The sequence below is a fragment of the Akebia trifoliata genome, chromosome 3 (genome assembly GCF_017979445.1).
Source record: "Akebia trifoliata isolate Shusen 1 chromosome 3, ASM1797944v1, whole genome shotgun sequence".
NCBI classification, from domain to species: Eukaryota; Viridiplantae; Streptophyta; class Magnoliopsida; order Ranunculales; family Lardizabalaceae; genus Akebia; species Akebia trifoliata.
The window spans coordinates 12,181,368-12,205,277 of NC_141377.1; the positions used below are offsets into that span (position 1 = coordinate 12,181,368).

At 35.5% G+C, this 23,910-nt stretch overlaps 1 protein-coding gene across 2 annotated transcripts; it reads right to left on the reverse strand.

The window, feature by feature from the left end:
* Positions 1-15,536: 15,536 nt before the first annotated feature.
* Positions 15,537-23,538, reverse strand: LOC147406004 (calcium sensing receptor, chloroplastic-like). 2 transcript variants are annotated; one of them, XM_086433921.1, is made up of 6 exons: positions 23,242-23,538; positions 22,949-23,152; positions 22,280-22,472; positions 21,911-22,052; positions 20,414-20,548; positions 15,537-15,972 (listed from the first exon to the last, which is right to left on the reverse strand). In XM_086433921.1, the coding sequence occupies exons 1-6, from the start codon at positions 23,473-23,475 to the stop codon at positions 15,807-15,809; spliced, it is 1,074 nt and encodes a 357-aa protein (XP_086290047.1). In that variant the 5' UTR covers positions 23,476-23,538; the 3' UTR covers positions 15,537-15,806. The 2 variants fall into 2 exon arrangements, with proteins under 2 accessions (XP_086290047.1, XP_086290048.1); XM_086433922.1 differs by lacking the exon at positions 20,414-20,548.
* Between the last annotated feature and the right edge of the window lie 372 nt (positions 23,539-23,910).

Genomic DNA, 23,910 nt, shown 5'->3' on the forward strand with positions numbered 1-23,910 from the left:
AGTAGGCAAAGGGTTAGTTTTGACATTAGGCGCGGTAGGAGCAGGTATGGTAACTTTTCCTTGTTCGATAAGGTCTTGGATAACATGGCGGAAGGTAATGCACCTATCCAGAACATGGCCTGGCATTTGATGGAATTCACAGAATTGCCCATTGTCCAAGTTTGGAGGGAGAGGGTTAGGCAACGACTTGGGTTGTAACAGTGTCAACAGTCCCCTTTTCATTAGTTTTTGGTAGGCAACACTAAGGGACATCCCGAGATTGGAAAATTGTCTCCTAGGCTTGGCTTGTGAGGATTGAGTGGCTTGAGGAGCTAGGGCAAAAGAGGTGTGGGCCACTTGCAAGGAATTTGTACTGGGTTTGAAGTGTTTGGGTTTTGACTCAGACGAGTTGCCAAAAAGTCCCGAAGAGTAGGCATCCTCGACTTGGTTTCCGGCTTCAAGAAGAGATTGAAATGTAGGCAAGTATTGAGGCATCAAGTACTTGGCATAATTGGGAGTAAGATTCCTAAGGATGATCTTAACTTGCTCTTTTTCTTGAGGTCGGTCCCATAATTGAGTGGCTTTAGCTCTCCATCGAGCAATAAATTCTGTGAAGGTTTCCCCGGGCTTCTGCTTAGTTGTTTCTAGATCTCTTCTTGTGAGTTCAATGTCTGTGTTAAAGGAGTATCGACCAATGAACTCTTTCATCAATTCATGCCATGTTGTTACTCGAGACGAGTCTAGTGACATTAACCAGCGTAAGGCAGGACCTGTAAGGGTTCTCTGAAAAAGTTGGGCCATCTGTTCTTCACTCAGACCCTGAGACTGCATGATGCCGACATATATTTTCAAGTGAGTTCTAGGGCATCCAGTCCCATCAAATTTATCCACATCTGGCATTGTGAACTTTTCTAGCAGACGAACTGTAGGAAATAATGTCATTGCCCCTAATCCAAGGGCGAGATCGTCAGGATCCTTGATATTCTTCAATGCAGTTTCTACCTGAGTTATTCGATGAGCTAATACAGGGTCAAAGGATACTTGATCATCTTCAAAATCTTCAACTAGATCAAACACGGCCTGAGGTTCTACAACTTTATCTTTTTTCTTTTCAGTCTTCAGGGTCTCAATTTGTGTCTGGACAGAAGTAATAATCTGCGCTTGAAAGGAGTCCAAAATCTGACGGAGTGTTGCTTCATCCATTGTACTTGTTTCTTCTTGTGGAGAGTGTTGACTACTTGGGCTTGACAAAGGTACTCTGGTGAGACGACTCTTTTCACGGACCCAAAGTGGCACGGTTGGTTTAGAACGCCGAGGAGCAATTATTACCTAATTAGAAGTAAATCAAGATCAACTATTGACTCGGAAGGTTGGATTCTTAACCACATGATAAAAAGAAATTTGACATGATTTAGCCTAAGTCCGGTTGTAAACATTAAGTCAAAATGCATTATAAGTCTATAAAGACCACAAGGGTGAAATAAGTTAATTATGGGTCTACCCCTGGTTAGGGTTGAACCTTGGGTCAAACTAATTAGTTTGACCTCCTGATTGCATCTTTTCGGTATGAGCTAGGTTGAATCTTTGAACCTAAAAACCAATTGGTCTAACCGATTTGATGTTATTCAGTTAGATCCATTTGTCAATTGGGCCAACTGGTTTAATTGGTTCAAATTGATTGGTGCATTTTACCAGTTGGGTCGGACCAATATTGCGGGTTTAATTTGAACGGTGTGGATCGGTCCGCCCACTTACCTTTTGATTAGATTAAATGAAGTAACCCGGGAACACCCATGATAAGTTCGAGTCGTGGCCTACAGGGAAGGTTTCTAGACTCTAAGCTTACTACGTGCAATGCATTTTATCTGACCACCCCTGCCCAAATACACCTATATACCTCTCGATACGTGGTGACTTGGTTTGATATACCGTATAGGTGATAATCTAAAACCTCAACTCACTTCTCTGAAGCCAAAAATAGCCAGTTTGATCTCCAGTTGAGAGGTGGCGCACAATGCTGAGCAAGGGCCCACTTAAATACCTCTCGTCTAGAATAGACGTAGTCTATCCCCTCGTACAGTAGGGTACAGCGGGGCAAGATCTCGCTTAGGCACCGGTTTTGACCAAGAAGTGCAATTGATATACTTAGATTATCTTTTACACCTACGAGTACGAGTTAAGAGTTGTAGCTTTCATAAATGGTTTGGCATCCCACGAGGGGACCGACCACGTACTAGTACTACGTTGGCAATCGGGACATGTGACTGTGTGGCTCACAATAGGTCAAAGGCTCAGGTCGCTCCAGCCTGGGTGCATCAATATATCTCTAAGAATCACCTGATCAGACGGTATTGATGCCCCAGTTTGATATACCCTAAGGTACGTGACTGGAGTTGTGGTTTTCATGAATGACGTCGCATCTCCGAAGAGACCGGGCCACGCACTAGTGCCACGTTGGCTATATGGGACGTGTAAGTGGGTAAAACAGTAAACGTGCATGTGGTGTGTGCAAAGCAGGGTGGGGTGTGCCCGGGGCCTTTTCAAATAAATGGGTCCATAGGCCTAATCAAACCATCACAACATGAATATCATATGAATATTACCCACATAATTCATCACATCAAGATTAAGATCAAAGCATGCATATCAAAAAATATCTATCAAGATCATGGCAAATCAATTAATGAGCATGGCATATAATAATTAATCAAACAAACATTGCAATAGGCATAATTTTTATAATTTTTAAGGTCCAATCAATGATCACTTTTGGGTGATCCAAAATAAATCGAGATTCCAATAGATGTTACATTGATGATAGAATGACAATGGTTGAGATGAGCTCACTCTTAGGAACATTAATTGTGCTAACATTAGATAAATTCGGATTTTCTGTGAATTAGGAAAATACAATCCGAACTTGCATCGATGATATCTAAGGCTTCCGATAACGAAATCGAGTGAACTCAGGTTCTAAATTAATCTACTCGATGAGATCTACATTTTATTAAAGATCCCAGACTTAGTTCTCACTAGAATATTCTGTAAAAACGTTTTAACATTGCTGTCCCAACCTTCATTCAGAAACAATTCCAGATTTAGATTGAACTTGCATCGATGATATCTAAGGCTTCCGATAACGAAATTGAGTGAACTCAGATTCTAAATTAATCTACTCGATGAGATCTACGTTTTATTAAAGGTTCTCAGACTTAATTCTCACTAGAATATTCTGTAAAAACGTTTTAACATTGCTGTCCCACCTTCATTCAGAAACAATTCCAGATTTACAGATTGAACTTGCATCGATGATATCTAAGGCTTCCGATAACGAAATCGAGTGAACTTAGATTCTAAATTAATCTACTCGATGAGATCTACGTTTTATTAAAGGTTCCCAGACTTAATTCTCACTAAAATGTTTTGTAAACGTTTTAACATTACTGTCCCAACCTTCATCATTCCATCATTTTCATATGTCAATTTGAATCTTTCATTATTTAGGGGTCATCAAAAAGTGATCCTTAATTGAAAAAAAACAATACCCAAAATCATCTACAATCAAGTCACAAAAATAAATAAACAAAAAATAAATAAAATAAATCGAACTGAATAATAAAAAAAACTAGGTCATCTTGGCAATGCTCCCATACTTGGGGTTTTTCAAGTTTGATCCTCAATAGTCCCCAGTGGAGTCGCCACTGAAAGCGCCCTCGATCCGCGGGGTACGCGGATCCGCTTTTGACCCTTGAGGTTTGGGAGTCGCCACCTAGTTATTATGGTCTAGGAACCAAACTGACTCTAAAATGGATAAAAAAAACTAATCTACTACAGAAAATCTGAATCCGGGGATCATGTTACGGGGTTGGAAGGTGTTAGGCACCAACCCCGCCCGGCCAATGCCGGTCTCTACTTATCCCAAGTAAGACTACATTGCTAATGACCAAAACCTAGATAAAAAAATAGAAAAATGTTACCTTCGATACGCAAAGGTTCTATTCCCTCAGATCTGGTGAAACTGCTCCTTGTACCGTACTCCTTGCTTTGTTCTGTCTCCGGATCTGATTTCTGATCTCCGAGGTAAGGTATCTCCTTCTTGGATCTGGATGCTTTGAATTTATTATGAATTTTTAGGGTATTTTTGAAAGGTTTCTAGGTGTTTTTTAGGCTAAAATCGAAGTAGGGGTGTTAGGTAAGGAGTTGGGGCTCCAAAATTAGGGTTTTGGGGAGGTTGTGGAGGCTTCTTCACCTACTTTTTCTAGGTTTTTTCTTTGATACGAAAATAGGGTGTGGAGGCTCCTTTTTATAAAGTTTTTTAGAGCATTAGGTTTGATTAGATTTCTTTTAGGATTTTTAATAGGGTTTTGACTTTGGTCTTATGAGATTGACTTCTTTTAGGATTTTAATTTAGGGTTTTGACTTTAGTCTTATGAGATTGACTTGATTAGTTTAGATTAGGGTTTTGACTTTAGTCTCATGAGATTGACTTGATTAGTTTAGATTAGGGTTTTGATTTAGGGTTTTGACTTTAGTCTATGAGATTGACTTTAATATTTTGACTTTAGTCTTTCTTGGTTGGCTTTTAATATCTTGACTTTAGTCTTTCTTGGTTGGCTTTTAATATCTTGACTTTAGTCTTACTTGATTGACTTTAATGTTTCAATTTACGTTATTTAATGATTTATTTATTAATTCGAAATTTTTAATTATTAAAGTTGTAAAATTACCGTTTTGCCCTCGGAGAGGATTTTTTACGTTTTAAGTCGTTTTTCAATGGTCCAGGATGTTTTGGAATCAGTTTTTCATAAGGAATTCAATGGGAATGTTGGTTTTTATCATTTATGAAATTTTTTGTGTGAAATGGTCGTGAATTTTATGAGGGGTATTTTCGTAATTTTGTTAAATTATGTGAAAATTAGCAAAATGATTTATTTGGTTTCGATTTGTTATTTTATATGTTTGAATGGGTTTTCCTAAGCGTAATGTAGGCTCTAGGGTTGTTTTGATGTTAGGGGTATTTTGGTAATTTGGTCATTTTTAGTGATTTTTATCGTGAAGCTTCTTTTTGGTCTGCAAGATGATGATTTCTATGTTCCTGGGGTCGTATTTTCCTAGCGGCGTGGTTTCTAAGTTTTGTCAGTTCGAGATACCTCATCCGGATTTCTGAAACATATCTGGTAACAAAATAAAGCATTGGAATAAACATCCATCATTGGAACCGTTGCGATCGGGTTGACGAGTTGATTAATCAGGCGAGTGCAAAAATGGGGTGTCTACAGCGGCAGAGGTTGTCGTTTGGTCGTGAAACTCCCCAACTTCCCCTTCCATCATCTTTTTCTTCAACTCTTTAAAACTTGATCTTGAGTCATCTACGACGACTCAATTCCCTCTTTCATCCTCAGTCTCTACGAAGATGTTGATTTTTGTTTTGGTTTTTGGTTACAATTTGACCCTATCTTCTTTGTTTTAAAAGTGATGATGGGTTTCGATGCATAACGATACATCAAAGTTTGATGCGATACTTTGTCTTTGTTTCGTAATAAAATAATAATAATAAAATAAATAATTTTTTTAATGCATCTTAGTACATAAGATTAAATTTCAATGTGTGACAATCATTGAAGTTTGATGCAATTTTTTTTAATGTTATAAAATTGATGTTCATTATTGAAATAATGAATTGTTGTATTGTTCAAGGTATTTTTAATATACAACAATAGTTGTATAATTAAATTGCACTGAGTTCAACAGAATTTTATATTTGCTGAAATAGTGAATTGAAATGGGTATTTTTAATATACAACAGTAGGTTGTATAATTAAATAACATCGATTATTAAATATCTCACTTTTTTTTTTTTTTTTTTTTGGATTATTAGTTGGTGTAGCCTTAGAGCATTTTTTTTTTCTTCTGAGATTTTTTTTAATGCATATCACCCTTCAAGAGATTGTGTAGATGCACTTAAAATAAATAAAATTGCTTGCTAATAATGTAGCACATATCATGCAAATGTGTATTGTTTGATATATATATATATATATATATAGTTGTTGGCATAACATGATATCGACAATTATTTTTGTGATCAAATTTAAATATTTATTAATTTATTACCATTAAGAGTGGTAACATTTTATTTTCCTCTTTGAAATTTATGCATCACGAATTTAGCAATTAAGATCAAAATTATGATTAAAAGAGATGATTGCTAATTTTAACAATTGTCAATATTTGATTTTTCAATCTAATGTCATAAAATTAATCCTGATTGGCTGATTTGAGGAATTAAGCAAATTTTTTGTGTGTAGTATAATTGATAGATATAACAAAAATTATTTTTTTAATTTGTGCACATTTTTTACATTTATACAGTAAATTGTAATGGCATCTAAAAACGTAGTAGCAGATTTAAATAAGGAAGAGAAACTAGATGGTAATAATTATGACATTTAGTACCATAAGATCCAGTATCTCTTAGATGAGCAAGAGGTCTTGGATACTTTGACCATACTTATGGACAGACCAAAAGAAGGGACTTCTACATAATACCGTCGTAGCATGGACACATACCTGAATTTGCAAAAACAAGATCGATGCTCTCGTTTTACTATGCTGAGTAGGATGCACAATGATCTTATTGGAGAATTCGAGGGTTATCAAACAACCAAAGAAATGTGGGATGATTTTAAGCTGTCTTTTGTGGGTACTTCAGCAACTAGATTGCGCATATTGACGTTGAAGTTTGACTAATATAAGAAGGCTCTCAATGACACCATGGTCGAGCATCATAGGAAAATATCTCAAATGATACACGATCTGAAAATTGTTAAAAATATTCTGACAGATGAGCAGCAAATCCTTTCTGTCTTGAGATCTTTGCTCGATTTCTGGGAGCAGATGAAACTCAATATGACGCACAATGAGAGTATTACCAACTTCTCTTAGTTATCGCAACATCTTGAATTAAAAGATAAATATCAGTTTGCAAGGACTAATAGTGTCGTTTTCATTGTTGAATCCGGTAAATGCGGGAACTTCAGATCCAAGCACAAGCTAATGAAAAGAACTCAGACTAATAATATTGCGCCTAAGAATAATCTGAATTTCAAATGCCATAGAGGAAAATGTGGTGGAAAGAAAGAGAAATCTAAAATGACATGCCACAACTGTAAGAAATTGGGACACTTCGCTCGTGAATGCACTGAGCTGAAGAAGGTAAAAACTAACTCCAAAACCCCCTTTCATTGTTTTGTATGCACATAGGTACTTATTGCTAATTCTTATGATCCTGATTGGATTATAGATTTCAGAGCAACCAAATATATAATAAGGGATAAAGTAGGGTTCGTAGAGTATCGTCAAGTCTCGCATGGTAGCATGAAGATTTTCATGAGAAACAATTCTAGTGAAAACGTAGTGAGAGTGAGAACATACTAACTACGGATGCACATAGAACGCACATTATTACTTCACAATGTTCTTTATGCGTCAGGAGTTCGATGTAGTTTGCTTTCAGTAATATCATTATTAGATTTAGGTTTTGAGTTTCATTTTTCATTAAAAACAATTAGTATTTTTTTGGATTCGGTTATTTATGGATACACTTTTATTTCAAATGGTTTGGTTAAATTAGATGTTAATTTTAATAATTTAAACCCTGATGCTTATTTGATTTCTAGTGATGTTGTTTATGATTCTATGAAATGACATGCTAGATTAGGACAAATTGGACAAGATAGGATGAAAAGACTAGCGAATGATGGATTATTAAGTCCACTTTCAAATGTCGATCTTTCGGTTTGTGAACATTGTTTAGCCGGAAAGTCGAGTAGGAAACCATTTGGAAAGGCGGTACGTGCGTCAATTCCCTTAGAGTTAGTCCATTTTGACATCTGCGGTTCACTTAATGTGAGGGCACGCTATGGAGTGACCTATTTCATCACATTTATTGATGATTATTCGCGATTTGGACATATTTATTTGATTTCACATAATCTAAAGCATTAAATTGCTTTAAGAAATTTATGTTGGAAGTTGAAAATCAGTTGGAGAGGAAAATTAAGAATCTCAAAACTAACCGAGGACGCGAATATTTATCAAAGACTATAAAGAGGCTTTGTGAAAAAAAATGTATCCATAGGCAATGAATAATTCCTTCTACTCCACAACAAAATGGTGTAGTAGAAAGAAGGAATAGAACATTTTTAGACATGATAAGATCAATGATGGCGCAAGCAAACCTTCATATTTCTTTATGGGGAGATGCTTTTTTTACTATGACCTACATCCTCAATAGGGTACCCTTCAAATTTGTTACATCCACCCCTTATGAGTTATAGACAGGTAGAAAATCCGATCTGGGTCATCTACGTCCATGGGGATCATTTGGTTTTGTTCATATTCCTTCCCATTAGATTGGGAAGTTAGACATGAGAGCTAAGAAAAACATGTTTATAAGATATTTTGAGCATTCTAAGGGCTTTGTGTTTATTTATGAACGAGACAATGGTAGAATGGTAGAGATTGAGTCGCGAGATGTGGATTTCATTAAGAATAATTTCTCAAGTAGAAAGAAAACTTAGATATCACATGAGTTCTATGAGTTGATATAATCAAATTCGGAATCAGAAAAGGTACCTCCACCTATTTTCGACGAGGGTGGGGTAATTAAACCTTTTGATGATCCGATGATCATCGAGAATAGTGGGATTGTACCAATTAGTGAGAGTGTACCACTAGATGTTATTGATGATGATATTGAGCTACATAGGAGTAAATATGGAACAATACCATGTCGTTGATTTGAGATTGAAGGGAAATCATTCATGTCTGCTTTATTTGATGATGATGAACCTAGGAATTACTATGAGGTATTGTCATGATCTGCTTTTAAAGAATGAATGACTGTTATGTAAGATGAAATTAGTTCTATGATGAAAAACTAAGTTTGGGAAGTTGTTGATCTTTCGCCTAGACGCAAGACTATTGGAAAAAAATAGATTCTAAAAATCAAGTGAAAGGCTGATGGAACTATCAATAAATATAAAGCTCGTTTGGTTGCGAAAGGATATACCCAAATATAGGATATTGACTATGATGAGACTTTCTCACCAGTAGTGAGACTCACAATCGGTTGCCTCATTTTAGCCATTGTTGCACATTTAGACTTAGAACCATTCTAGATGGACGTTAAGACAACATTTTTCAATGGAGATTTGGATGAGGAGATCTATATGGATCAACCTGTAGGCTTCAAAATAGAAGGACATGAGCGCAAAGTCTGCAAGCTTAAAATGTCTATCTATGGTTTGAAGTAATCATCTAGGAATGGAATTTTCGATTTCATTGAGTCATTACTATAAATAAGTTTACGATGATGGAAGAGAACCATTGTGCGTACGTTAAACGGAGTGGAAAGAGTTTCTTAATATGTTTTTTGTATGTTAATGATATTTTGTTGGGTGGAAATGATAGATTTGATTGTCGCTACTCAGAAGTGATTATCCTCAAATTTTGAAATGAAGGACATGAGTGAAGCAAATTTTGTACCTGGAATTAAGATCACTCGTGATTGCTCCAAGTGACTTCTTTGTTTGTCTCAGGAGACTTACATTAAAAGAATACTCGAGCGTTTTTACCCCTCTCTCCGAAAGTCAAACTCTCGTTAGTCACACATCTTATTCCCTTATATAAATGAAATATATGTATAACTTGAGATGAGGAGATGATTGTTGAGTCCTACCATGGACGAGTGAGAGATGTTGGTTGTTTGGAGGGTCTATGTGGACCCAACCTATGTTTGTCACGTATTAGGACTCCTCTTGAAGTCAAAGTCCTAATAAGATTGAGTCCCTATTATATTAGGAGACTGCAATCTTATTTCTTATATTTATCTCTATAAATAGATAAGAAATATGGATGTGAAAAATAGACTACAGAAAATCAGATTCTCCCAAAATAATTTCTTTTCTCTAAGTAGGCAGTTTTCTAGGTTTTATCAAAAGGACCGTAGGGTTTAAGGTGTGGAAACAGAGACTGCTCTAGAAGCGTCGACGTGACGGGTATTTGGATTTTCGATCTTCTGTGATCTACTAAACGAGACACGACTCAATGTTTGGATATCTACTGCGACTAAAAAGGTACGTTCCCTAAAATCTTAATAGTGGGGGGTAAAGATCCCACTCCAATTACAATAGAGTGGGGTCTACCCTACCCACTTTATTACCTTCTCTCTTTACCCACTTCAACTTTATTGTTTTTTCTCTCTTTCCCATTTCCCTTTTTTCAATAATATCCCTCCAATTTTACTATATTTCCCTTTTTACCTCATTATTCAATAATACTCTTTTTACCTCATTCTTCAATAACACCCCTTTAACCTTACCATTTTTGCTCTTTTACCTTTTTAATCCACTTTATTGTCTCTCTTCTTCTCCTTCTTTCATAATAATATTTCCTCAACTTTTTATTTATTTTTACTCCCTCAATCTCAAAGTGGATGTTCATGTTGTTGGTCTATATAATAAAAGACAAGAGTGGGTCTTGTTCTACTATAGTTTTGTGAGGGATAAACGTCCCACTCCAATTACAGTGGAGTAGGGTTCACACCACAAATATTTTATTGTCTTTTATTTTCACCTCTTCTACTTTACTGTCATTCCCCCGTCCAAATAATACTCATATCTTTCCTCCTTTACCCGTTTAACTTTTTTTTATTGTTTTTCCTCTTCTCCCCCTTCCTTAATAATACTTCTTCGACTTTATTATTTTTCCTTTTTTACCACCTTAACCTCAAATATTTTTAATAAAACCTCTCCAAATTTTATATTTTTTCACTTTTATATATTTATATATTTTGTATTTTTTTTATATCAATTTTAACAAATTGGTGTTATTATTATGTCAACAAACATTGAGAGATACCTTATAGTTAGTTATGCCGTATAATTGATGTATGTTTGGTTTAGAAATAACAAATTGAGACAAAAATCCTAAACTCAAAGTGGTAGGGAGTAGAAAATTGGACATCAATTACGAGTGAGTGTAATTATCCATTCTTCTTAAAAAGAAAATAGGAGGTTTTATTTTTCTCACATTTATTTTTATTTTTTATTCTTAAAAAAAATTATTTATTTTAATTTAATATATTTATTTTATTAATTATTGACTTGTTCGCGTCTCTATTATTGGAAACTTAAGTTACCAATAGGCTACTTTGACATAGGCTAGTCTTATTGACTAAGTAAAATTTGAAATCTTAGAAAGGGTCATTGGACCCATATGGATTATCACATTGGAAATCCAACAAACACAACCTTCGAGATTTTATGGTAAAACTCAGATTAAACAAAAAATTAAAAATAAAATAAAATCTTTTGAACTTAATCAAAAGTATTGAAAATGGACAGCAACGGAACTCCAAATATAAAATTAAATTTCAACATTGAAAATTAATTAATTTTTTTTTAAATTCTTAGAAATTTATCCTCCACGACCATGTGGTATCAAATCATGTTTTTTAGATGACATGAGATGATGTGGTAAGAAAACCTTCCTCATTGAAGTTAGTAAGAAAAGTAATTTTCTAATTATTTTAATTACTTAATTCATTTTATTAATATTGACGTGTCTCAATTATATTATAGGAAGCTTAAGTTATAGGCTAGCCTTGCTAAGTTAGTAAGATTGGAAATCGTACCAAGGGTGATTGGGCCAAATTGATTATCACATTAGAAATCTAAGACTTAGCCTTCTAGATTTTATAGAAAAACTCGTATTAAAAAGGATATTAAGAAAAATCCTCAAATTAAAAAATAAAATAAAATTTAAGCTTGATCCAAAGTGAAAATTAAATTTAAAATAAAAATCCCCTCAAATTTAAAATTAAACTTCAACAGTGAAAATTAATTTTTTTTTTCATATTTCTTAGAAATTTGTCCTCTACAACCAAGCAGGATTGGATCATGTTCTTGGATGTCACGAGATAATGTGTAAGGAAACTTTCCTCATTTAAATTAGTAAGGAAAGTGTTTTTCTAATAAGTTATTTTATTTTATTAATTATTGACGTATCTCCAATATAGGAAGATTAAGCTGTATAAAGCTAATAATTACCCACGACCCTTGTTAGCAATTCAAAATACCACAAAAAATCGATTCACGAAAAATTTGAGTTTTATTCGATTTTGGATTGCAAAAATCCAATCTAAAATTCGGTCAAAAATTCGATAAATGAAAAATATGTGGCATATGTTTTATATGTGTATTATCCATTTTATTTCAAAAATTCGAAAACCAAAAATTTGGCCGTATGATAGTGATGATGAAATTGGTGATGGTAATAATGATGGTGGTGATAATGAGGACGTTGAGGTTATTGCTCCATTGATTTTTAAAAGAAGACCAAAGTCAAAGGGCAAATCATCAACTTACAAGTTTACACTTGCAACAGACAATAAGTTATAGTAGCATTTTTTTTCCATCGAGTTTTATAAAAAAATCGTAAAATTTGTAAAAATACATGTTTTATTCTTTTCAAACTTAAAATCGGTGAATTATTCAAAATAGTTTAATAATCTAGAGAATAATACCTTCATTGAAAAAAAACAAAAAATTAGTGAATTTTTCAAGAATTAAACGAGTGATTGCAAGAAGGGCGACTTAGGCCCCCGTTTGATTTAGCTGCTAGAATCTACTGTTAGATTAAAAAGTTGCTGTCAGAAATAGCTGTAAAAAGCTGGAACACTGAAAAACTTGTTTGATAGAGCTTTGTAAAAGTGTTGTGCTGTTTACCAGAATCTGGTAATTATTGTTTGATACAGCTTCTGAATTCTGTTATATTAGGATAAAATGATCAAAATACCCTTAAGATTGATAATGCAAACAGAATGCATAAAAAATTATCAGAATACCCTTATAAATACATAATTACATTAAATATATATAAATATAATATTTTAATTTAAAAAAATTATAAAAATAATTATTTTAATTTAAAAAAATTGTAAAAATAATTATTTTAATTTAAATTTTTTTATAATTCTATAAAAAAAATTATAAAAAATGAACAATGTATCAAAACTATAATTTTGTCATATTCAATGCACGAATGGGAGATTCACCCGATTAAAAACTAATAAAAATAAGTATAAAAAAAAATGGGGTGCCTAGTGTTATAATGTTTTGTGATGTTAAAATTCATAATTTGAATCAAAACAAGACCGTTTAACTATTTAATTAGAGCGTAATAAGTAAAATATGAGGTGCGAATAATAGCTCTCGAAGTTTCTTCTCAAAGACGACGCTGTAGAACTTGAGTCCATAATAGAGAGAGAGAAAGCAAGAGAGAGAGATCTCAAAATGGAGAAAAAGCTTCGTGAAGCAGCTTAGAAGGGGAACGTAACCTCCTTAATCGAACTACTTCAAGAAGATCCACTCTTCTTAGATCAAACCATCATCTCTTGCATATCTGAAATTCCTCTATACATCGCATCTATGCTTGATCGGAGATGCCATCGTCAATTTATAGTCGATGGCATCGATCGGAGATGCCTACTGTCATCAATGGCGATCATCAACTACTGTGGGATTTAGGTTGAACGAAGAAGAGATAGATCGATTGGGTTTTACTGTTTTACACAGTCGGACTTACGTTGAACAAAGAAGAGAAAGATCGATGACGGATATTTACATCATTTCACTTTGGCGCTTTTAAACGCAATTGTGAGTAGCTCATTTCATCCGCTTCTCAAAACTGCGATTAAAAATACAAATCTGCGTTAAAAACTTCGAAATGAGAATTTTTGAAGTTGAATCAAATGCGCATCACGGCACGTTATTGTGTTTTGACGCTAAAAAGTGGTAAAATGCAGCGTTTTGAAGCTGAATCAAACACTCGCATGGTGGTTAAAACTTTGACAAGCTAGCCTTACCTAATAAGATTTCAAATCTTACTAAGGGTCAGTGGGTCATAAGGATTATCACATTGGAAATCCAATACTACATCCTTCTTGATTTTATGGAAAAAATTCAAAATGTACTAATGCCCAATTATCATAATGAAGTTTAAACTTCTAGATTATATATATAATATCACTACTAATACAAGTTCATAATTAGAGATATGAAACGTATCCAATCAATAGATTAATTTATTAATTCTTTTTTTAACAATAGATTATCATCCCACATATAAAAAAAAAAATTAAGATTCAAGACTAAAACTCTCACCAAGTACTATACAACAAATAATTGTAATAGTCATGCTGGAGTAACATTGAAATTGACATCCTCACACATTGGTGTGCACAAAACCATAGATGCTTCACTCGATGAAAAACATCTATGGTTCTGTAGACACATCCACATTGACAATGTGTGAAACAATGTCAATTTCAATGTTACTTCAGCATTTTCCTAATTTTAAATAACCCGAAAAGAGTTTACAAGAAATACTAATCATCCTTACAAGTTTGATAGAAAGCAGCCATTAGGTAACTTCAAAGGTCGGAATAAGTATCATTACTACAATCAAGTTAATTATTTTAATCATAGTTGGAAAAATTAATATTATAATTCACATGCAATGCATGCGCATTTTGCTAGTAAATTCAAAATATAATTATAGATGTTAGGTAGGAGGTTGAAAACGATTGTAGAAATATTGATCAAGGGGTATATCTTGCGAGATACCTTGATTCGACACACATGTACTCTTAGAGCTTATGAGAGGAAAGTCGATGGCGTCATCAAAACCAAATGCAATCCTTGATGTATCTCTCATTAGTTGTAATCCTCAGGAACTGATCACTTTTAGTTTATGATGATTCTTAACATGTTTTAGTGATTAATAATTTAAGGACCCTCACCCGAAAATGCTACGTGCACTCTTTCATAATAATTAACCCCATTACATTTTCTCCCACCTCATAGCTTAATTGGTTTTTCTAATCAAATGGCTAGAATTTATTGATCAGTAGGTCCAAAAAATCATGGATGTAAGCATGGTTTGATGACTCTCTCCTGCCCCTACGAGAATGGGATACGGAGAGGGGGAGGATTTGCAGGAGAATGGAAATGAATTTAGAAGAGTGTAATCTGGAATTTTATTTGACACAAGTTGAGGAATTTAAGGCAAGGCTGCAGAGACGAATGTGAGGTGGAGAGGATTGAAGTTTAGGTTGCTAGATACTAATTAAGTTATGGAGCTGAGGCCAAATGGGCACACATTAGTTATTTGGGCACTGGGGCCAAATGCAATGGTGTCTGACTGTGTTCCTGGTGCTTTCTAAGGCCTATTGATACATGAAATGAGTTCTTACGTGAAGGGAGGTTTTAAAGAAGTGATGGATTGGAATTAAAAAAGGTTTTGGAACATTTATTGCCTTTCTGCCCTCGCAAGACATTTATCGAGACCTAGAACTCAAGGTACTAATCTTCAACATCATTCCAAGATTCACTCAGTTACAATATATGTTTCATTTGAAGAATTTATGTCAACATGGACAAGTTCCATGAAACAACAAACTAACAAACGAAACATACAAGTTGGTAAAATTTATGAGTTGTTGCAACAGAACTGGGATCAAAACCCCGCCTTCACTTGCTTGCTTATCAAAATAAAAATTAGATGTTTTATGTACAAGAGGTGATTCTAAAACTCACTAATATCAGACAACAATGCATATTCAAAGCATTCTTTGATTAAATGCAAAAAATTAAAATTAAAAAAAAAAACAATTATTCAGTGACCCCAGGATGAAAATTTTGACTGAATTGAAGTGCAGTTGAGCTGATAGTACCAAAATGTTTGACTGCCAGATGGCTGAGTCAAGGTGGCAACAAGACCTCTGCAGAAGAAACCTTGTATGAGTCTGTCCCTAACTCACTCTGCAACCATCCCTGGTTCCCAGAGAACCCACCCGCCATGATCCAGCAGTTCTTAAAGCTAAGATTTGTAAGCATCCTTGCAACAATTTTGGATGTATCAGAGTAGCTGAGTATTTTACAAAGATATTTCCAAGAAACAAATAAAAGTGAGAACCCATTTGAATGATCAAGATGATAGGAAGAATAACTAGCTTTGAAAAGTTGAAGACTAAATAGGGACTGACTACTTACAGATCATAAGTCGTCGGTCGCACCCCAACTATTACTAAACATATTTATTTGATTATAATTTTTTTTTTTAAAATCCCTATTAGTTGCACCTCTCTCACGTGTGTCTGTTACACAAATCTCAAGGAACAAAGAAGAATAATACTTGAGCTTTTAAAAAATGAGTGCAACTTCAAAAGAAAGTATAATGTTTGTTAGAATTCTGTTTGTGTTGTGTGACAGCCCCTAGGGCTTTTATGTAACTCGTGGTGGGCTTTTATATAATGGAGCCCACCTATGTTATGTATGTGGGCCCCCACATGCTTTATTAGTTAATTTTAATATATAGAGAAGTGAGGCCAAACCCTACAGCAGCTGCTGTGTTTGGCTTTCTCTCTATCTCTCTCAAATCTTTTCCTTCTCCTCTCTTTTCTCATCCTTTACCACTTGCTCTAGATCTTTTGATTTCTCCCTTAGTATCAGAGCTAAGCTTTTTTTTTTTCCTTTTGTTTTAAAAGGTTTTTAAACTCTTATGCATGCAGTTTTGTAGTGAAAAGAACATCGGTTCATCGTGGTGTTGCAAGATAAACCCTAAATGTGTATCTAGGGCTTGGTTGTGAGCTTGTGGTTAGTTGTAACTGAGTTTTGGGGCTGCATGACACTATTTTTTTTAGACTTTTTAGAAGGTTTAGTCGTGGTGGGTGGTGTCTAGGTCTCTTGTGTGGCCAAAATTGGGTTTTTGATTTACCCTATTGGTGTAGTTTTTTTTGCGCATCCTACCCTTGCCACCCCTTTCTTAGGTGTCTTTTACAACGGTTGTTGCCTCCCTCGTTGTGTAGTTCCTCGATCCCCTTCATCTTCCTGAGTTATTGACTATGGTGCTAGTGCTCATAGGTTTGGTATCTCCTCCATCTTTTCTAATTTCCATTCATCTAGATCTCATATTGTTGTAGCTGATGGTTCTTCTCATCCTGTCCAGGGCACAGGTGATCTTCATCCTACCAATTCCATGACACTCACTTCTAGCTTATTTATTCCTGAATTTCTTTTTAATCTTCTATCTGTAAGTTAGCTAAGTTCTATAATCTTTTTTCCTACGTCTTGTATTTTTTAGCACCTTAGGACGAAAAAAGTGATTGGTTCAAGCATGAACGGAATGGGCTGCATTTTTTAGACTGTAATGAGCCGATTCCCGCTTTGAGTACTACCATCTCTCCTCTATAGTGGCATTATCCCTTGGGTCACCCATCATTGCAGAAGTTGCATCAAGTTATTCTCACATTGAGTCCTATTTTAATATTAGAATGTGAGACTTGTCAATTAGGCAAGCATCACCGTAGTAGTTTTCCTCATAGTCTAGAGAATCGTTAGTTGAGTCCCTTTGATGTAGTTCATTCAGACATTTGGGGTCCTGCAAGAATAAAAAGTACTTCTGATTTTTCTTATTTTGTCATTTTTATGGATGATTATTTTAGAATGATTTAGCTTTTTTTAATGAAAGATCGTTCTGAATTACCCAAAATGTTCTTAGCTTTTTATAATGAAATATTTGTTCAATTTGGATGCCATGTTAAAAAATTTCGTTCTAACAATGCCCTTGAATATACCTAAAACTATATGTCTAATTTCTGAAAAGATCATGATATTATCCATCAGACTACATGTCCACATTTCTCCCAACAGAATGGCATCATTGAACATAAACTTCGTCATCTTTTGGATGTGCCTCGCACTTTATTGTTTAACATGTCTGCTCCTAAACCTTATTGTGTTGATGGCATTCTTACTACTTGTTACCTAATTAATCGAGTTCCTACGCCCGTTTTGGGTAGCCAGACACCCTTATCTTTATTATATCTTACGGCCAAGCCCTTTCCTCTTATTTCATGTGTCTTTGAGTGTGTGTCTTTCGTCCACATTCTTGGGTCTAATCTTGATAAATTGTCTCCTCGTTCTATTAAGTGTCTTTTTGGATTATTCTAGGACTCAAAAAGGCTATCATTGTTATGATCTTGTAGGACATTGATATTATACTAGTGTTGAGGTCACTTTTTTTTAGTCGAAATCCTTTTCTCCACTTTAGGTCGTTAGTTCAATTCTGATCTGGTTCATTCTCGCCAGGGGGAGTTAGTTTGGCCTACTATTCATTTTTCAGTATCTTCTCCTCCTCGTTTGCAGGTTTATCAGCCCTTTCAACATCGTCCTGTTGTATCCTACGGTCTACCCGTAGTCAAGCCATCACCTAACTCTTTTGAGGACCTTTCACCTCATCTCACAACACCCTCATCCTCCACGCTACCTATTGCATTAAGGAAAGGTATTTGTTCCTATACTAACTATCTTATTTCTAATTTTATATCTTTTCATTGTCTTTCATCTACTTTGAGCTCTTTTACATTTTTCATTGTCCATTGTTTTTGTTCTTAATACTTATCACTAGGCTTTGACTTCTCCTGGATGGAAACTTACTATGATTGACGAGATGCATGCTCTTTATCAGAATCAGACATGGGACCTCCCATTCTTCCTTCCGGGAAGACCATTGTTGGTTGTCGTTGGATGTACATTATAAAGTATCAACCTGATGACTCAGTTGATCGCCTTAAGGCTTGATTGATAGCCAAAGGATATACTCAAACTTATGATGTGGATTATTGTGAAATCTTTTCACCTGTTGCTCATCTCAACTCTGTTAGAATTCTTTTATCTGTCGTAGTAAGTTCTAATTGGCCACTTTACCAATTAGACATAAAAAATGCATTTATTCATAGAGATTAACAGGAGGAAGTATATATGGATCAACCCCCGGGTTATGTAGTTGAAGGAAAATAACATCTTGTGTGTAGACTGAAGAAGGCATTGTATGGATTGAAACAGTCTCACGTGCTTGGTTTGACAAATCTAGCTCTGTGGTGCTTCAATATGGGTTTCAACGTTCCATCTCTGATCATTCTGTATGTACTTGGCATTCCACCTTAGGTACTATTGTTCTTATTGTGTGTGTAGATGACATTATTGACACTGGTAGTGACTCTGTTGGTATTGCTCAGTTGAAGGCTTGTTTAGATACAAAATTCCATACAAAAGACTTGGGCATTCTCCGTTATTTCCTTGGGATTAAGGTTGAACATTCCAATGATGGACTCACTATGTGCTAACGCAAGTATGCCTTGGACTTATTATCTGAAACGGGTATTCTAGGATTTCATCCAATTGGTACTCCCATGGATCCTTCTGTCAAGCTTGATGCTGAACAAGGAGAAGTTTTTTAGGACATTGGAAAGTATAGCCAGTTGGTTGGCAAGCTCATATATCTCACAATTACTCATCCTGACATTGCGTATCTTGTGAGAGTGGCCAGTCCATTTATGCATACCCCTCAACAACCTCATTGGAAAGTTGTATGCCATATTCTAAACTATCTGAAGGGTGCTCCTGGAAAGGGTCTCTTGTACCATCCTTCATTTTACTTGACTATTTCTAGATAAACTGATGCTAACTAGACCGAGAGTTGTTCTGATCGTCAATCTACCTCTGGTTATTGCACAATTATTGGTGAAAATCTTGGCATAATAAGAAGCAAAATATTGTGGCTCGCTCTAGTGTTGAAGCTGAATATCATGCCATGGCTCACACTACTTCTAAGTTGTTGTGGTTCATTCTCTTCGCGACATGGTTGTTGATGCACTATTACCTATGCAAATGTTTTGTGACAACTAGGTTGCCATTTTTATAGTCAACAACCCTATTTTTCATGAGCGCACTAAGCATATTGAAGTTGATTGCCACTTTGTTAAGGATTTACTCATGCGTAAATAGATTGTCACATCCTATGTGAAGTCGACTGATCAGTTGGCTGATTTTCTCACTAAACCCTCATCTCGTATACCTTTTTCTTCTATATATACCAAGCTGGGCATCTTTGATATGTATGCTCCAACTTGAGGGGGAGTGTTAGAATTCTATTTGTACAAAATAACCCCTAAGGTTTTTATGTAATTATGTTATGTATGTGGGTCCCCCACATACTTTATTAGTTAATTTTAATATATAGAGAAGTGAGGCCAAACCGTGCAACAGCTATTGTGCTCGTCTATCTCTCTAATCTTTTTCTTCTCCTCTCTTTCTCATCCTCTACTACTTGTTCTAAGTTTTTTGATTTCTCACTTAGAAAGATATGTGCTTCAAAAGAAGAAGAAGAATAACCTTTTTCTTTTTTAGAGCCATTATAACAATGGAGTGTAAGGGGGATTTTTTAAGTGGGGTAGTGCCATTGGTACTAGGTGATCTGCAACTAGTCGATCTCATTAATATAGAGATAATGACAAGGAGGAAAGAACCTTGAGTCCATGATCACAATGTTGGAACGTCTATTCATCAACTTGAGATATGAAATCTTTAGAGCAGCTATTTCAGCTTCAACATATTTTGTGTTTCTGACAAGGTCTTTTATCTTGCTTGGAAGTTCTTCCAAACTGAAACATTAAGCAACAAGAGAAACTAACAAAAGCTCTGAACATAGTAACCCTAGATTAAATGATGAAAGCAATACAAATAAAATAAAAGAACACATAATACAACAAGATTTATGTGACTTGGCGGTGCCTTTGTCTATGGATAAGATGATAAAAGAAATTATAGCCAATATTTCTCACCCCATAAAACCTTAGTTTTCCTAATTGATTTCTCTTTCCCTTAACCCCTTTAGTAACTCTTTACCCCAAAAGGATACTATTATACAAGTTATGAACTAGATTCAAGACACCTGTTACAACAATAAAGGTAGAGGAAGCACTTAGGGTATGTTTGATTGCATGGAAAGTGACTTTCCATGGAATTTGAAATTAATGGAAAGATAGTGGTAGAAAATGGGTAGTGTTGGAAAAACCAAATTCCATCATTTAATTTCATTTAGAAAAACCCATGGGAAAAAATCTAAGGAAGACGAAGATGAGGAGGAGAGAGAGAGAGAGACGAAGGAAATGGTAGATGTGGTGGTGGCTATGGTGGTGGAAAAGAAGAAGAGATGAAGTTAGGGTTTTGATTTGGGGATAAAAAATAGGGGTGGATTTCATTTTCCCACCTATTTTCCCATGGGTATAGGTGGGAAAATATACCCATGGGAAAATGAAATCCAAGTTTTATGGGACTTTTGGATAAGGGTGGAAGATCATTTTCCATGTAAAAATGCAATCAAGCACAAGGAAAATATCATTTTCCACCCTATTTTCCATGTGCAATCAAACATACATTTAATAGAAAAACTTTTGTCCTGCATATGCATGGCCCATAATGAATCGTTCAGTCACTATGGAAGTTCAAACATTAATGTTAGAATTCTGTTATATTCTGACAGCCCCTAGGACTGTTAGTGTTTGTGAGACAGCCCCTATGGGCCTTTCCTTGCTATTTGCAAAAGCCCCTATGGGCCTTTTTATGTAATGGGGTGGGCCCCACATATTATTTGATTATTTGTTTTTAATATATATGAGAGGCTGAACTCTATAATAAATACATTGTTCAGCTCTCTCCCCCTAATCTTCTTCTCCTCCTTTATTTCTCCTCTTCTACTTGCTCTAGACTGTTTTGGCTCTCTACTATTACTTTGACCATCCGAAAATGGAATTCTCACCACTGTCCATATCTTATTTAAGGTTGCTATGTCGAAGGTTAGGATTGGGTGATGAGTTAGTTAGTGGCCTAGTATTCTAAGGACTAAGACAATTTTTGTAGACAAGGATTTGATTCCCATCTCCCCCCTCCCTGCCGACAATTACTTATGATTGCTTAAGAACTAAAGCCGAATGAACACAGGTCAAGAAAGCAGAATCACTTACGGAATTGAGATCATCTTGTTTTTAGCACTAGAGGGAAGGCGAGGAATACCGGCTTTGATCTTGTCTTTCTCTGACCGAATATCGATCATGAAGTAATTCTTTCTAGATATCAAATCGAGGGTTTGAGCAGGACTTAACTCGCCTAGTGAAGAACAATACCTTAAACATTAGCCTAAATATTTAGCATTAACTTCCCACGTTTTAAATAACTTTTTTTTTTTGAGTGGGGGATGTTGATTGGATTAAAATAAATTCTAATAAAGCATGGAATTAAAGACACATGTACGTTCTCTTGAACCTACTCTTGAAAATTCGTTTATGCAATCTACCCAAAGGAAACAATTTCATATCTGATCACGGAAAATATACCTTTGTAACCATGAAGTCTAAAAGCGATTGCTGAACAGATTTGCGGGAGTAGGATATATGTGATAACTAGCCCTTCGGCTGTCCCTACAATCACAACTGGGTCCGCTGTCGAGATAGTTTCCACTGCCGACGAAGCAATGGGTTTGGTCTCTTCAATTACTTTGATGATCCGTAGAGCTGCTTCCGCGACAATCTGTCATAGCAAAAACTCCATTAGCCTATATAAGGAGTTCTAATGGTAATTATGAAATTGGTCCCAAAATAACAAGATAAAGTTCCAATTCAAAAAAGAAATGATACAGAAAATATGGGCATTTTTATACTTTGGCTTCTCAAGATCTAAATTGTCTCTCATTAGAAAATATCCAAAAACAAGAACATATCACAACCCCCCAACCCCACACCCCTAAAAAACAAGAAAAAAAAGTGGCGCACGTTAGCACAACCAAGTGGAAAAAGACTACAGTATACTAGCAAACCCCTTGGAAACTCCCTGAAGTGCTCTGAAAACAACTTGGGCCACTAACCCAATGAACATCACAACAACCCAAATATGACCTTCACCTCAAACAAAGCTTCAAACGGCGCAAGTTAGAAAAACTTAAGTTATATAGCTAACTGGCGCAGCAAAAATGAAGGGAAAAAAAAAACGTTGACAAAAAGGGTAACCTTAGAAACTCTGAGAATTGGTTCAGTATCAATGCCAGTGCTCTCAGGGGCTTCAATGGCCTTCTTGGAAGCCTCTGAAATAACTGGTGAAGCGATCTTCAACGCTTGATCTTCTATCTTCTGTAAGATGGGCAGCGCCACATCAATTAAAAGATGAAGAACACCCAAACTGACTTCCTGTAGCTGCTCAATCGCATTCTCTACCTATAGTCCCCCAAAGAAAAATTAGTTAATTTTTGTTTTTTATTTATTTATTTGGGAGTAGAGAGAGAGAGAGAGAGTGAGTGAATTACTTGTGTGAGAGATGTGATGATCTGGTCTTTGGAGAAGCTAAAGGCTTTGGCTTCGTTGGGAGCTGGAAGGAGAGCAACAAGAGAGAGAGTTGTTGAGGTTTGTAAAGATATGGATATGGCTCTAAATTGCGCTATAGGCTTAGGTTTGGGGAGGGAATAAGAAATGGGTGTGAACGATAGCGTGGATAGTGGAGAAGACCTTGCTGTAATAGTTGCTCGGATGGCCATCTCCATCGCTACCTACCTCCTACTACTCAATGTGACTGAAAGAGAGAGAGAGACGTGTTTGATCGAATGTAAAAGATTGTGGTGGTAAGACCAAGGGTGGGGATCCTGTAAATATTTATTCGCTCCATAGCATGGTTTTTAAACTCGGCATCGCGTCTTGTCTTCTTCAGCTCCGATACCGAGTCCTCCCGGACGAGTTTTCCGATATGTTTGAGACGTCTCATGAGATAACTCAAAAAATTAAACGTGAGATGTAAAACTCAATCAAAAAAATGATTTTGTGAGTTGGTCTCGTTTAGCTCTGATACCGAGTTAACTCGGGCGATACGTCTCGATTTCGGATGAGTTTAAAAGCCATGCTCCATAGTGTCTTTTGGATTGGGGATGGCAACTTTGCCCTTTCCCGCGTGCCCTGGCTTGATAAACGATTTCAAACAAATG

Coding starts and splice junctions, on each gene's coding strand:
- LOC147406004 (XM_086433921.1), bottom strand. CDS start 23,475: ATGGAGATGGCCATCCGAGCAACTATTACAGCAAGGTCTTCTCCACTA. Junction 23,153..23,241: donor TCATCACATCTCTCACACAA/GTAATTCACTCA, acceptor GGGGGACTATAG/GTAGAGAATGCGATTGAGCA. Junction 22,473..22,948: donor CAATTCTCAGAGTTTCTAAG/GTTACCCTTTTT, acceptor TTGCTATGACAG/ATTGTCGCGGAAGCAGCTCT.